At 49.2% G+C, this 15,406-nt stretch overlaps 3 protein-coding genes across 3 annotated transcripts; 2 read left to right on the top strand and 1 right to left on the bottom strand.

Annotated features, from left to right (window-relative positions):
* The first annotated feature begins 379 nt into the window (after positions 1-379).
* LOC121599081 (UPF0488 protein CG14286) lies at positions 380-1,276 on the top strand. Its single transcript, XM_041926589.1, has 2 exons — positions 380-715; positions 791-1,276. The coding sequence occupies exons 1-2, from the start codon at positions 481-483 to the stop codon at positions 1,204-1,206; spliced, it is 651 nt and encodes a 216-aa protein (XP_041782523.1). The 5' UTR covers positions 380-480; the 3' UTR covers positions 1,207-1,276.
* A 671-nt stretch (positions 1,277-1,947) lies between these two features.
* On the bottom strand, positions 1,948-3,531 carry LOC121599082 (28 kDa heat- and acid-stable phosphoprotein). Its single transcript, XM_041926592.1, has 3 exons — positions 3,271-3,531; positions 2,555-3,019; positions 1,948-2,425 (listed from the first exon to the last, which is right to left on the bottom strand). The coding sequence occupies exons 1-3, from the start codon at positions 3,278-3,280 to the stop codon at positions 2,391-2,393; spliced, it is 510 nt and encodes a 169-aa protein (XP_041782526.1). The 5' UTR covers positions 3,281-3,531; the 3' UTR covers positions 1,948-2,390.
* Positions 3,532-4,701: 1,170 nt separating this feature from the next.
* On the top strand, positions 4,702-14,653 carry LOC121599080 (putative ATP-dependent RNA helicase SoYb). Its single transcript, XM_041926588.1, has 11 exons — positions 4,702-5,267; positions 5,394-5,621; positions 5,701-5,959; positions 6,032-7,079; positions 7,588-7,843; positions 7,916-8,095; positions 8,173-9,018; positions 10,346-10,776; positions 10,846-11,979; positions 12,049-12,292; positions 13,283-14,653. The coding sequence occupies exons 1-11, from the start codon at positions 5,049-5,051 to the stop codon at positions 14,369-14,371; spliced, it is 5,934 nt and encodes a 1,977-aa protein (XP_041782522.1). The 5' UTR covers positions 4,702-5,048; the 3' UTR covers positions 14,372-14,653.
* Positions 14,654-15,406: the final 753 nt, after the last annotated feature.

Here is a 15,406-nt window from a genome sequence, read left to right as displayed (position 1 = left end):
TCTGCTGAACGGAATTGTTTAGGATGCTTTTTAGACCGCGTTTAGGAGTTGTTTAAAAAACTTGAGGCTATTCAGAAAAGAATTGATGAAAATCGTATGTAATCTGAGCTTCATAAGTTTGGAGATCATCGGTAATATACTTCGTGCACGATGAGGCTTGATTTTTGCATACATTCAGGTGTATAGCAAGTAAAATTAAATTAATCGAAAAAATGCAATTAACTTACCTTATATTCAAATCATATCTTTTTATAGCCTTGTTTACGTCTTGATTACTGCCCTTAACAAGTTTGCCGTTTGGGGACAGAAGCTGGGAATGCGATGTAAGCATTCGAACTCGAAAAGAAACAACAACAAACCTTTGACATATGGCAGACAGACAGACACACCGCACAAACAAAACGCAGCAAAAACACCAAAACATCCGTCTGCAATCTCTCTCTCATCAAAAAACCCGGTCGGAAACATTAACATTCATAAATGGCACCGCCAAAAGTGAAACTACACAAAAACACGGGCAAACTCAAGTACAGTCCCCGGCCCGGCTCATTCCCCTCGCCAGCACCGCAACCATCCGCACCATTAACCGGAAATGCGCCCGCTGCAGCGGAACCATCCGAAGCCGACCGGCAGTTTGAGCTCGAGCTGTACTGGTGCATCCAGCAGCTGGAATCACAGCTGCACCTTCCAAATGTCCGCGAAAACAACAAAAAGTGTATGTATGGTGCTTAATTCCGGTGCAAAAACCGTTCTAACTAACTATCTTTTCGCTTTGTGCTCCCGTGAACAGTGGAAGAAACGTCCAAGCTAATAAACACCCTCAAAAGCGGCAACCAGCCGATCATCCGCAAGCGGCAGATCATGCGGACCACGTTCGGGGACTACCGGAGCCGGATGGCGGCCGAGGAGCAAACGATGGCCGTCAGCCCGGACAGCATACGGTTCGAGGAGCCGAAGGAGAAGGCCAAATACCACTTTGTGAAAAAGTCGGCCATTTTAAGCGGCGATAAGAACTTTAAATTCAATTTCCCGAAAAGTGACAGCAACGGTGAGACGGAAACGGTACCGGGGGAAGCGACGGTGGCTGTTGAGAAGAAGGGGCCGGCGAAAGGGGAGAAAAAGGCAGCGGCAGTAGTTGCGCCGGCGAGTGTAATTGTTCCTTCGGATAATTCATTCCGGTTTAACTTTGCTGTTGGTGGGGAATGAGCGCGAATCGTGGGGGAAGAGCTGGATTTTGTACGTCGATAGCATTTAAATAAACGTAAGACAAAGATGATTTAGTCTGTTTTTTTTTTTGGTTTTGATAATCATTATAATCCTCGCCTGAAGGATGAACGGTGGAAGCATGGGAAACAATTGGCAATACTACCGAAAATATCGTTAAAAGAGGGAGATGTAGCAGGGTAGTTAAATTAATCTACCATTTTTAAATGATTCCGTTGCAAATTAACCTACTTGCAGGGTTTTCAGGAGTTCTGTGCTTCTTCTGTGATAGCTGTGGGACACTTTATTGACTCTTTCTTATTTGAAATGTACTTAATGTAATCGGAAATTGAACTCTTGTTGGATAAATGCAATAGGAATTTCCAAGGAATCTATCCAAAAAGGGTGCCATAGAGTCAAATTCCCAACATATGAAGTTCACTTCCCATAAGAAAGAGTCAAGAAAGTGTCCCACAATTATGAAAACCCCTGGACAACCCTGTAAAAGCTTCTTATTCAAATAATATCCGTGGAAGCAAAAGGTTAAAGGTCCAGGGAATACTTCAAAGTAACTGATAGGCAATATTATCAGCATAGGACAAACGAAAGAACTCCTCCAGCACACAATGCCACTCTATGTCATGAAATCAACAACGAGAATGGCTCCAAACACAGCTTCCATAACGAATATTACATTTAAACGTGCTCCGGAACCATTTCAACACACAGAAATAAAACCATACAGCCGATTGGAGTTTTATATTTATCTCTAAATATAAATTTACTGCATACATCGATATACAACACTCTCAGTAGGACAGGGGGATTGTAGTGGGGTGCAAAAACAGAACTTTACTTTTTTTTGCTACATTCTCAACTTATCCAACTAGAGAGAGAGAGAGAGAGAGGATAAAGGGAATTAGAGGGAGATTAAGGGAGGAGAGGGAGTACATTTAAAGGAAGGGATGTTGTCTCGCTGACATGGCTCCAAGGACGGGAGAGTGCACACACACGTACAGGAAGCACTCATTCTGCGCCGAACAGAACAAACCAAAAGTATCGTAACTGGATTGCAGATCGCGATCGCGATGAGCAAAATCGCGACCCCAAAATTACACACGTGTTTTGAATTGAATCGTACGTCTCGTTAACCTACAGCTGCACAGCTACGCGGCGATGATAAGCGCCTATGATGCGCCGCTCTTCATTTTGGCTTCCTTCTCTGATGGTGGAGATCGCGGTCGGGTGTTGGGGTGGCGGTAGAAAAGGAAAGGATAAAAGTTAATTATAACATTTCGCCACCGTGAGACACACAGACAGCGACAGAGAGCGAGAACGAGAGAGCACTTACCTTTCTTCTCCGCCTCGCGCCTTGCGGCCGCCTCCGCACGGTGCTGCTTGATGATGGCCAACCGGGCGAGATCCGCCTTCGCCTGGGCCGTTTTGCCCTCGGCGTGCCGCTTCTGGTAGGCGGCCGCTGCCCGCTGCTTCTCCAGCTCCTCCTTCTCCCGGCGGGTCAGCTGCGGTTCATCGTCCTCGGCCACCTCCTCCACCTTCCGGTGGGACTTTTTCGCCACCCGGTTCGGGTTCTGGATCTGTATCACGCCCGCCGCACCCTTCGCATTTTCCTCCTCCTCCGAGTCCGACTCGTCCGAGTCGTTTTCCTCCCCATCACCGTCCTCGTCCTCATCCTCGTCCGAGTCCTGTTCCCGCGTCTTGCGCCATTTCTTCTCCTCCTCGTCCTTCTTGCGCTGCGCCTCTAGCTCCTCCGGGTTGGTGAAGTTGCGATTGCGCCCCTTGTGATTAACGTACTTTCCTGCAAACAAACAGAACAAAACGAAGCGCATCACAATCGGATCAGATCATTGGTGTCATTGTATCTAGCGGGATGGTGTGTTGTTTGCAGCCAACGAACAAGTATCGTGCAATGCATTTGTTTTGCTCTCGTGTCCTTTGTTTGCCCACGTCCTTCCTTTTCCGCTGCAATTTTCTAGCCATCTCTCTCGCTCTGTTGCTCCCTCTCTCTTTCTCTCTTTGGTAACAAAGCAAACACACAGCATACAGTACCTCGAGGCATGGTTGCGAATTTGCACTGGCGTCGGATGAAAACAAGCTCGCGTCGAGAAGCTCTATCACAGTAAACGGGAAGCGGGCGGCTGTACCACCTTGCTGGAGCTGGAACGTCCGGACTGTGTATCGGTGGGGGTGGAAGCAGTGCTTTGCACAACCAAAATCACAAATTTTCTGCTGGCCAACAGTGCCGTAGCCCTCCAAACGTGTATCCCGAAAACGAAACAGACAGCGAGCAGCAAAGCTTCCGTGGTGACAGCTGCTCAGCTCAGTATCAGTGTGACCAGATTATTTTGGCGGTTTTCCGTTGGAGCAGCAAAATTTTATCGGTAGCTTTTGGTAGGAGTTTTCGGTAGGTTTTAAAATTTTAAACTCAGTTAAATAGAAGTGTTAAGAGGGCAGGGACATATCTGCAAAAAAGGTCCATATTACGAGAAAATGCATCCTTCATCTATTCCAATGAATGAGATGAATTAGATTTGGTCCAACGGCCACACAAATGCAAGCCTTTTTGATGTGTCGATCTGCAAATAGTACTAGGGATTCTAAGCCAACGAAAGAATGAGACGCACATTTTCTTCTCAGCCGTGACGAGTTCCTTTTCTCCAGGTTCCATGTGGCCCGCTTAGAGCCGTGGCAGTTTTCCAAAGGATGTGATTTTTAGATTGCGATTTAGATTTAGATTGCGAATCAGATACGGGCCTTAGGTGTTACTGCTACACTGCTTCTATACCTACCACGACAAATTTTTGGTGAGCTTTTTATTCTAAAACATCTTCTCAGTTTTTGAACAAAATCAAGGGCAACCGTGATTGTCACGACGAAACGATCGAAGCTTGCCATACTTTCGTGCTAAAACAGGGATGGTTTGACGGATAGAAAGTGTCGCCAAAAAATATTGCGGAAGATTTTTTGGATCGTCTAGAAGCAGTGTTAAAATTTTTGTTTTTTACGCTATTGATTTCAATATCTTCATATGGATTTTAATTAAGCAATACGGCAAAGCCATTCCTCCTGCATAAAAATGAAGTTTAAGGTATACAATGATTGGGGACAAATGGGGTTTATTATACAGGTGGGCTTATCCCGAACAATGTGACAGCCGTGTTGTAGAAAAATGAAAACGAAATGACAGGAGGGGATTCGATCATTTGTTGATGTATGCGTGTGAATTTCAATGGCTGTTATGGTTGATGTGTCGTAGTGTGCGTGAAAAACTACGTATCACAATCGAATCCTCTCCTGTCATTCGTTCGTCCAATATGGCCTTCCCGCCAAACCTATAAGCCCACCTAGTCCCTATACCCACTTTGGATTGGGGATATGATTTGATGGTTTCTCGGTCAGTATTTTTAAAAAATCAATACGGATAAATCTGTATTTCTGGTCACTCTGGCTCATCGCGGACGTGCTGCCAAAAGTGACAGCGCGCACAACCAACAGGTGCCAAAAGCGGAGTGGGAATATTTTCTATTTATTCACCTATTTTGTGGAAAATATTTGTTCCAAAAGGGTGCACATAAAAAAAATATACCTTCGAAAAATACATAACTGCGAACGCACCAAAAGAAAACCCCAAAGCACGGCAAATCGAAACACGATCGTCTCTCTCGCTCGCTCTCTCGCATTGTGCGGTAACTGTCAAAAGAAAACGCTTATTCGCGGTATTCGACCGGTGCTACACAAGTGCATGCGGTGTGTGCAGCATTATGCACGGTAGCACAATTCGTGGTCAGCAGAACAACAGCGCCCGGAACGCATGAGTTCAACGTACGATGGGCACGCCAGAGCATCAGAGCAACCGGAGCCCGTCAACGATGGAGGCCCGCATATTCATCACGCACTACGTCAATCCGCACCAGTTTTGGTACAAACCGTTCCATCCGGGCAGCAGGAAGAAGCAACAGAAGCAGCTCCAGGATGCAATCGACGAGTACTGTGAGCAGCACTACCTGAACCAGTCCATTGGCCATTACGAGCCGGTGTTTGGAGAGGTAAGAAGTACACCAACACACCCTCACACAGAGCATACATGGGACAGAAGCAAAGAAGGGAAATGGCTGCCTTCCCACAAGGATCGTTTGCTGAAGCGAGACTTATTTACCTTCCTTTTGTTGCAGGTAGTGGCCTTCTACGATCCATCGCTTGCCCGCTGGACCCGCTGCAGTGTGGACGGGGTGAGGGTCGATGGCAAGGGCACCCAGCGGTACCGGCTGTGGTCGATCGACGAGGGCTGCCCGAAGACGGTCGGCATCGAGCAGCTGCGACCACTGCCGGACCACTTCCACGACCGGTCGACGTCGGGCGTGAAGCGGGGAGCGATCAAGAACATCTTCCCGGCGCAATGTGTAAGAATGGCCATCAAGTTTTTACCAAGAATTGCTTTCAATTCAACCTCTTCACTCTCTCTCTCTCTCTCCATCGTAGGTGTTCGATCCGCGCGAGGAACAGCTCCGGATAATGGAATGTGGCGGGTGGGCCGAAACGGCCAACATAATGCTGCGCTCCTTTATCGACAGCAACCAGCAGCTCTGCTTCACCAGCGTAACGCCCTACACGGTCGGGAAGGAGTCGATCCACTTCGGCGATCTGCTGTTCGTCACGAAAAGCAAGACGTACAATGCGGCGAACCTGCTGGTCGAGAACGCGATGGGATTGACGGTGGAGCCAAAGAATTTCATTATTCGTAAGTTGAAGCGCGTTCCCTGTGTGCTCTTTCGGCTTTCTAATTGATTCGATTTCCCCCTCACCGGCACAGAAATGCTAGAAATGGATGCAACGTTCTCCACCCGACCGTCCTCCATAGTGAGTGGCAGTCTGTCGCAGGGCAACTCGTCGGGCGATACGTACACGATACCGGTGGACCAGCAGCGTAACGAAGGCATCTCGCTGCTGAACGGCGTGAACGAGCGCGAGTTCGACGAATCGGTCAGTATGGTTGGGACGGGCGCGAAGAACAACCAACCCGTCGTCGCTGCTGATCCGCTTCCGGTACGGCAGCCGCCACCACCGTCGGTCCCGGTAGCTTCCACCGCTGCTTCTGATCGTACACCGGTGCCGCACGAAGCAAGCAAATCGTCCGAATCGAGCGGATCGAAGAAATCGATCGGATTGGCCCAGAAACTGAAGCTGCTCAAGGCACAGAAGCTGAAAAACGCTTCCCCAAACACTAGCAAAGAGCGAGAATCTTCGAGCACGGGAACGGGCTCGCAAGCTTCCGGCCAGCATTCCAACAGAGATCCGTTCGAGCAGATCCGTAAAGACGCGTACGCACTGACGATCGATGTAGGGCTGTCGGAAAAGGCGGAATATGAGCTTATAAAGGCTGCAAAAGCAACGGAAACAAGCACGGCTAAGGTGGTAGAAGCGCCACCAATGGACCATAAACCGAAAGTAGTGGAAAATGCAAAAGTTGTGCCTACGAAGGCAGTGGAACCGAAAGCCAAAACACCAACCAAACCGGTGCAAGTGCAAGTTACACCAACGAAGGCTTCACCACAACAGCACGATACGACTCCCAGCCCAGCGGCCAACAATTCAAACGCATCAACGGAAATGACACCACCAAGTGGTGCTGGTGGTGGTAGCAGTTTGAAGCAAAGGCTGATGCAAAGGATCGCCAACGCGAAAGCGCAGCAGCAAAGCAAGCAAAAGCAGGAGCCCGAGCAGCCGCAGAGTCCGGAGCTTAGTTTCGCACCGGCCGGCATTACCAACGACCAGCTCATACAGCGGTACCTGGAGCAGCCGACGGTTCAGAGTAACGCCGAGATGAAGAAGTTTGAAAAGGTTATACAGGGAGAGAAATGGTAAGCGTTTTGTTTTTGGTTCCTTTTGGATGTTGCAAATGACTAGCCGAGTAGTAGTGTTTAGAATTGTTGAGGATTGATTTTTTTAGACATGAAGCATGACGCAAGCCTATTAATACTCGAATGGAAGTATTTTTCTAATCTTTTTTTTTTTTTTTAATTCATTTAAATCGTGTGTAAAGCAGTGTGAACAACTTTCTTTTCTATTGATTTGCATTACCTTAACTTTTGCTTGACAATTTTCTTACTATGTGACTAGCGAACGAACAGAGAATTACGTGTAAAGTATTGTTTCTTTTTGGAAATACGTATACAAAACGGACTAAATAAAATGAACTGTACGTAAACTGATACAACCCTTCTTACTAACACACCGTGTGTGTGTCTATGTCACTTATTTGAGAATGCGTTTACTAACTCGATATGCTTTCCAACGATCCGATAGGCGAGCGTTTCTAAATCCTCTGAAAACTCATCAAACTATATTGTTCTCCTCAAACAATTGTAGCATATTTTCCCGCCGAAGCCACTACCGCGTCCTGGTGCACGGTGCGAAAACGCCGAAACCGATCGATCGCATTGCGGCGGCCAACTTTAGCCCGCGCGTGCACCAGGAGCTCGACCAGCTCGGTATCAAATCGCTGCAGCGCCTGCAGGCCTACTCGTGGCCCCACATACTGCGCGAAAACTCGTTCATCTGCGTGAACGGTGCGTCGACGGGGAAAACGTTCGCCTACCTGCCAGCCGTCTGTTCCGTGGTGCAGGTACGTGTGGTGGGACATTCTTGTGGGATTGATTGTGTTTTACTAATTTGGGTTTTGTTTTTTGCTTCACAGCGACAAATCGAAGAATCGCTGGTGGAGGCTGCCGCCGGTCCGGTGGCCATCATCGCTACCTACACGTCGCGCGAAGTGCAGCGCATTGCGTTCTTCTGCCGCAAGCTGCTCCATTCCGAGGCGCACGCCGTCCTGGCCGTGGTAGAGTGTTACGGCATACGGGATGTGACGAAAGCATGCGTAAGTTTTTCGCTCCTAATATTACTTTTATGTTTTGCTTTTATTCAAAATGCCTCTTCTCCTTGTCGCTTGCGCAGAATCTGCTGTACAACAGTTGCGCGATCCTGGTCACGACGGTACCGGGCTACCGGCGGCTGTACGAGCTCGCACCGGAAGCGTTCGCCCGCAAGCGCATCCAAACGGTGGTGATTGACAATCTCGAGGAGATACTGCCCCATTTCGGGCCGGAGCTGCAGCTGCTGTGCAAGAACTGCGACAAGGAGGGGCTGCAGATGATCGTCACCGCCGGCTACTGGATGCCGATGTTGGCCAAGTTTCTGCAGCGCTATCGCAACATGGTGATCTGCATCGGTGCCTTCCTGGAGGCGGCCGTCTACGCGAAGGCCCGCTTCGTCATCCAAACGTTCGTGGGCGAGGAGCGCAAGCAGACGGAGCTGATACGGCACCTGAAGCAGCACGACTACCGCAGCGAGCGGACGATCGTGTTCGGGAACGACAGCGACGATCTGGTGCCGATCGTGAACGCGCTGCGCCAGAACTCGATCAACCACATCGTGGGCAGCGAGCGGATGGTGCTGCAGCAGCACGCCGGGTTTAGCAACTGGGACGAGCTGCAGCCGGGCGATATGGTGGTGCTGGTGTGCAGCGACACGGTGCTGGGTGATTTGAAAATTTCCAAAGCGCAGCATATTATCCACTATTCGCTGGCGGCAACGTGGTCGTCGTTTACCAGGCGGTACGCTTGCTCGTTCGGCTATTATGACTGCCCTTACCTGCCGTCCAAGGGGAAGGAAGGGCAGAAAGGGCCGGCCTCATCGTTGGTGTTGCTGAATGAGAAAAACAATCAACAGCTGCCGAGGCTGGTGGACTTTCTGGAGCTGCACCAGGAGCAGATCCCGGAGGAATTGGCCGTCAATGCGCAGGTGAGAGGAAAGGTCTAAGTTGTAAAATCCCGAAAAATGAAGTAGATTGCATGATCAAATATGCCTTACAACTTATGATATATGACGCCTTCCTATACAGGATCTTAATATCTTCCCTTCAAATCGTTTGTAGTTTTCCAAAAAGATGACTGAAAAAAGGTTATAGAATCATCTACTTTTCAGACATCATTATAGAGTTTCTCTAGCCAACGGATCATTGTAAACTTCTTCTCCAATCCGTACACATTCGTTTCATCCTTGGCAATTGACAGCTGCCAGTTGGAAGATCATTGGAGTTTCCATTCCTATTGCCGGATGATTCCTATTGCCTATTTTTAATTCTTTAAATTTTTCAATTATCTGCCTAGGACGTTGGATTGCCTACCAGAATCTATCTAATGATAAAGTCCCCTTAAAATATCCATCACACTGCCATGTCTGATTTCTTAGAAGATTAGTTTAAAGACTGGTCTAGTTGTAGTTCTAGTTCTGGTTTGTGATCAACTATTAAACTAAAAAGGATTACAGAGGTTCTGATAATTTGGGGAAACTTACTTAACTCCTTGTTACGCGAAGTTATGGGAAACGGACAGTACTGCATCCTTTTTGGACAGGCACATTGAAAATTCCTATTGGATTCTAAATGCACCTGTTCTAAAAAGGATGCCGTAGAGTCCATTTTCGCATCAAATTATGTTCACTTCCCGTCAAAAGGAGTTAAAATAGTGTTCCAAAATCCTCTGTAATGATTGGAACAAACCGTGTAATGAAGATTCCGAGCTACACATAGAGCAAATAACCTTCTAGATTTTCTTGGTTGGAAGTCTTTTTGTCATTCCAACGAGTTAAACTTTTTCGGGTTGGAAATTGATCCAATATTAACAGTTTCGATACTGTCTTGATATGATAATCAATGCATTGGAATAAAAAGGCCTGGAATCGATAAATTTCTTTGATAGCTTCAAAGGTAGAAGCGTGAAATGAAGTTTTTTTATTCGGTACAGGCTCTAAAAGTTAACTAAACTTACAAAGACCTTGGAGGATATTACTTTTCAAGCTCTTTTGTGTACGGTTAATATCCTTTTAATATCCTTTATTAATATCGGTTCAATCGACATTATACTCTGTTATAGATACGAAACTTATTCAAAGATCTGGCTGGTTCCATTGTGAAGATGTTCATCTTTCTCCAATTTTTATACCAATTCGTCCTTTAGTCGTCTGGTACATTCAATGTAATTTTTTTTTTATTTAAATAGAATCCACTTTTGGATCGTTTCGCCTTACTAATGTATATTTCCATTCACACGCCGCCTGCTCGTTCCAGAAAATTCGAAGCATTCTCGAGAGTTCCCGAGTCGCTAGCGGACGTGCCGTGTCCATGCTGTGCACGTACATACTCGGCTTTGCCGTTTGCCGTGCTGCCCGGAACTGCGTCTTCCGGCACACCCTCACGCTGGACGATCTGGCCCCCGATAGTGTGCCGCGCAGTGGCAAAGTGCGCATGAAAATCTGCCACGTCTTTTCGCCGGCTCACTTTGCCGCCCGGCTGGAGCACCATTGCCCTGCGGGCGAGTCCGAATGGACCGTGCTGAACGATACCAAGCGCTACATGCTGCAGGATATGGCGCTGCAGGTATACTTTAACAACGAAAGCCGGCACCAGATGCATGGCGACCCGCACCGGAACGATCGGTGCGTGGTGTTTGAGGATCAGAAGTATTGGCGCTGTCAGATCATCAACTATGACGAGACGAAGTAAGTTTACCGTACGGCTGCAGATGGTTTTTCAATGTAAGAATAACTTATCTCCCATACCTCTTGTAGAAATGATAACGTCGAGGTACAGCTGCTCGCCATCGACACCGGGCGGATAATGCACATGAAGGCGTACGCGCTACTCCATCTGCCGGAACAGTTTCGGGCGCTGCCGGCCCAAGCGATCAACGTGCGGCTTGCCGCGGTCGTACCGCACGATTACGAGCAGGATTGGGACAAGATCGCGACGAATACGGTGCGCCGCTGGATCGAAAACTATGCAACGCGCCCGAACTGCAGCATACAGGGCAATGTGCTGCTCGCGCTCAAGGATACGGTGTGGGTCGATGAGCTGTATCTGGTGGAGGAGCTGGATGGGATGAAAACGACGGTAACGGTGGAACGGATCCGGGCGTCCCTGATCGCCAAGCAGTACGGGGTGGGCGATAAGGACTCGTTCGAGCGGATCCGGAAGCTGGTGCGGGACTGCGAAAAGCACGGCATGCAATTGTTGCGCCGCGAGGTGGAGGAGTTGGAGCGAGATGGCAAAGCAGGAGCTGTTGGTGCGATGGACGATGTGTTGGAAATGGTGGAAGGCGTTGGAGATGACGAATTGATGCGTGGTGGCATCGGGACGGGAGAAATTAGCTTCGATTCGAACGAAACGCTCAAGTTGCTGGTGCATGTGGACGTGCCCATTAAGGACGATCAGGGCATGAGGGTGTCGGATGATGAGCATGAGAAACAAAACGACAGCAGCGAGTCGGATGATCGCGGGAAGCAGATATCAGACGAAGAGCATGGAAAGGAAGCGGAGAAAATGAATATGACGGAGTCGTCGGCGACCTCAGATGAAATTGACAATGGCAAGCGGCAGCAGACGACGATTGCTCATGCAACACCACCAGCAGAGCATGAAGATGATGATGATGAGGGTGATGTGTTGCAAAAGTTACCAGAAATTGTAACGACACCGGCTGCAGAGGAATCCATCGCGGAAGACACTGACAATGTGCAAAGTAAGCTGATGCCAATTGAGGCAGACAGTACTATGTCCTCGTCCAGCTCGTTCGAGCTCGTTTCGCCCGCACAGGAGGCAACGGCCCAGTACCAGTTCGATTCGCTGCTGGTCGGCAACAACTACAGCGTAATGATTGGCCACTATCTAACACCGGATAATTTTTATGTCTCTCAATCCAATCGGTAAGATGAAAGTGTCTCTCGAAGTGTCTTTTCTTCTCTAACATTTCTTCTCCCTTTCCAATTCTCTAGAATTCGTGAGGTGGACGCATTGATCAAAGAGTATACCAAGGAACCTTTAACTCCGCTAAATCATCCACGCGTCGGTCAGCACTGTTTGGCGCTGTTCGAGAACTTTTATCACCGTGGCCGTACTGTGAGCGTGCTGTCAGAGGGCAGAGAAGTGGATGTGTTCCTGGTTGACTTTGGTGGCACCGTGCGATGCCGGGAAATCTTCAAAGCCTCGGATAACCTGCTGAGCAGTGTTCCGTTTCTGGTAGCACAAGATTTTGTTGGGGAATTGTGGAGGGAGCTTGGAATCGGGACTACCTGGTTCCGATTCCGTGTTCGGAATCAACTCCGGCGTCGATTTCGGAACCGACTTCAATTCCGATTCTGAAGCAGACTCTGAAGCCGATTCCGGAGCAGACTCTGAAGCCGATTCCGGAGCCAACTCTGATTCTGATTCCGGAGTCGATTCCGGAGCCGATTCCGGAGCAGCCTCTGAAGCCGATTCTGGAGCCAACTTTGATTCCGACTCCGATTCTGACTCCGATCCTGATCTCAGAGCCAACATCGGGGTAGAATCTGGAACTGACTCCGATTCCAAATCCGGAGCAGACTCTGAAACTGATTCCGGAGCTAACTCCGATTCCGACTCTGATTTTGACTCCGATTCTGATACCGGAGCCGATTTCGGAGTAGATTTCGGAGCCGACTCCGATTCAGAATCCGGAGCAGACGCTGAAACTGATTTCGGAGCCAACTCCGATTCTAATTTCGGAATAGATTCCAGGAATTGTAATCGGCTCCAGAATCAGAACAGGCTCCAGAAAAGGAATTGGTCGGGAAATCACAATCATCCTTGGAATCGGAATCAGAAATCGCTCCGGAATCAAAGTTATAGAATTGAAATCAAACGTTTTAGAAACAAAATCGTTCCCGGAATCTCCATGAGAATGGATCGTATACAACTAAATTTGGGTTATTGACGGCTATCGATACAATCGTAGGTGCACAGGACCCAAACGCCTATTTTCATGGAGACATAGAAATCGAATTTGATTCCGGAGTCGATTCCGGAACCGGTTTCTGAGCTGATTCCGATTCCGAATCTACTATCCGGAATCGATTCGACAATAATTCAAAGCTAGTCGGAATCGAATCCGACCAAAATTTCATTTTTCCCATCACTAGTAGGGAAATCTTCCATCCTTTTTTCTCACCTTTACTCTCCATCCCTTTCTATCTCCCGCTCTCCGGACAGGCAATTAAAGGTTCGTTTGCGCACATCCATCCACCGGGCGGTGCAACGGAATGGACCGGCGACGTAGCCGACGCCATCTACGACCGTTGGTTGGAGCAGCACAACCAGGGCACGATGTACGCCATCGTCACCAAGGTGCTGCCGTGGGTAGCACAGGACGGGGAGCAGCGAATCGAGGGCTGCCACCGGTACGAGATGGTACTGTGCGACGCGAACTCGCAAGACATGTTTTCCATCGCGTCGGACATCGTGTACGACGGGCTAGCGATGTGGGTGGGCAACGAGGACGGCGTCAGCAGCACCGTTCCCGACACGGACGAGGATGACAACTTCACGCAGGTGAACTTTACGCACGAAGAGCTGATGGAGCTGATGCAGAAGGCATCGTCTGCACCGCGCAATGGTGGGGCGGCGCACGGCCCAGCACGTGCCATTAAGGAGCCGGTGCCCGATTCCCGCTGCAACGTGGCGCAGCAGCTACCGGCGGAGAAGAAAGTGGCGGGCAGATCACTGGAAACGTCCGACGATGAGAAAAGTGCCATACGGGCTGCGCGCAGGCAGCGGCGTACGTTGAAAGAGCTCCGGCTCGACTGTGACTACCGCTTTCCGTCCACCGTGTGGGACCAGGACAAATACTTCGTGCTGCTGCACGTGCACGCACCGGACGTGCGGCGGTACAATCTTACGCTCACGCACACCAGCCTGCTGCTGCAGTTTGTGCGCGAAGATGAAGGCGAACGGTTCGTGCTGGGGCTAACGCTACGCAACCCGATCGTACCGCGTGACTCCGTGCACGGAGTGCGGGGGCTTACGATAGTGTTGCGGCTGCGCAAGCTAGTACCGGGGCTGCGATGGCCCACGCTGGACACGCTCGGCAGCAAACGGCTGCGCTGGGTCCAGTTTGGTCGTGGCGGTGGTGCCGGTGACTCCAGCTCGGATGAAATGGTGAAGGAAAATCGGTGGAAGGATCTGCTGCGGGCCCACCTGGACAGCAGCTCGGTCGATAGTGTAGGGTCGGGGACCGAGCAGACGCTGCAGGACGATTCCGATGCGGAGGACGAGGACGGTGTGTTTCTCGGGTTGAATTAGGAACGGGGTGGTGTCTTCCTTCTGACTGCAGAGAAAGAGAGAAAGAGGTAAATTAGTTTTTAATGCGATTAACGTTTGTAGAAGATGAACTCCAACAACCCCCAAAATAGAAACAGTACAAAGCAGAGAGAGAGAGAGCAGCATTTTATAACATTGTGAAGAAAACGAATATAACGATTTGTTACCAAACCAAGGGAAATGACAGAACAGTATGTTCTGCTACGAGAATTCCGTGATTAACATTCTTCATTTTATACGTGAAATAAATTGTGTTGAAACTTTTGTAAATTGGTGTGTCTTTAAATTGACAATAATGAAAGAATGAATAATGTTGAATAAAGCATTTAAATTTGTGCTCTGCGTTTTGCGCAGTGTTTGTCGCCAATAAAACCCGCCACAAGCAACACGTGGTTTTGCGTATGTTCGCCGAATTGCGCGCAATCTCTTGTTTCCGGCTATCTCCCACTCGCTCTTTCACGTCCATCACACACAAACACAGCTGTTTTCGCGCGAACCCGGGCAGTCGGCTTGCAATTCGCATGCCCCCCTGTTCGCTGGCTTCTACACATACAGGACGTAGCAACTACACTCGCAGTGGCGTGCGCGCGCCTCAGCGCTCTACACACACGCGCCCCGTGTGATGCGCGTGGCTGTATTTGTTCAATGCGGCAACCGAAAACAAGCACCAGGAGGGCAGCAATCTCAGCAGGCACGCTTCCTCGGCCGCCCGTGCAAACAAAAGAGCAAGAGCGCGAGAGTGCGAGTGAGAGCACGATACAGACAGCGGTCACACACATACAGAGCGTGCGTGTGCGTGGCTCCGTTGTTGCCTGCTGCGATGGATGCTCGCCTGGTTGCAGAAAACGAATTTGAATCGAATTTGAATCGGTTTTCGCAAAAAAGCGACGCGGAAAAGGGACGCCACGCCGACGGGCCGGAGTGAGAGAGAAAGCGATGGAGCGTGTTTAGAGAAAGCGAGCAAAAAGGAGCAAGCGAAAAAAAACAAGGACAGGGAGATGGTTTCGTAATGATTTT

Source organism: Anopheles merus, chromosome 3L (genome assembly GCF_017562075.2).
Source record: "Anopheles merus strain MAF chromosome 3L, AmerM5.1, whole genome shotgun sequence".
Classification (NCBI taxonomy): domain Eukaryota; kingdom Metazoa; phylum Arthropoda; class Insecta; order Diptera; family Culicidae; genus Anopheles; species Anopheles merus.
The sequence above is the reverse complement of the archived record's forward strand: the minus strand, read 5'-3'. Positions and strand labels throughout refer to the sequence as shown.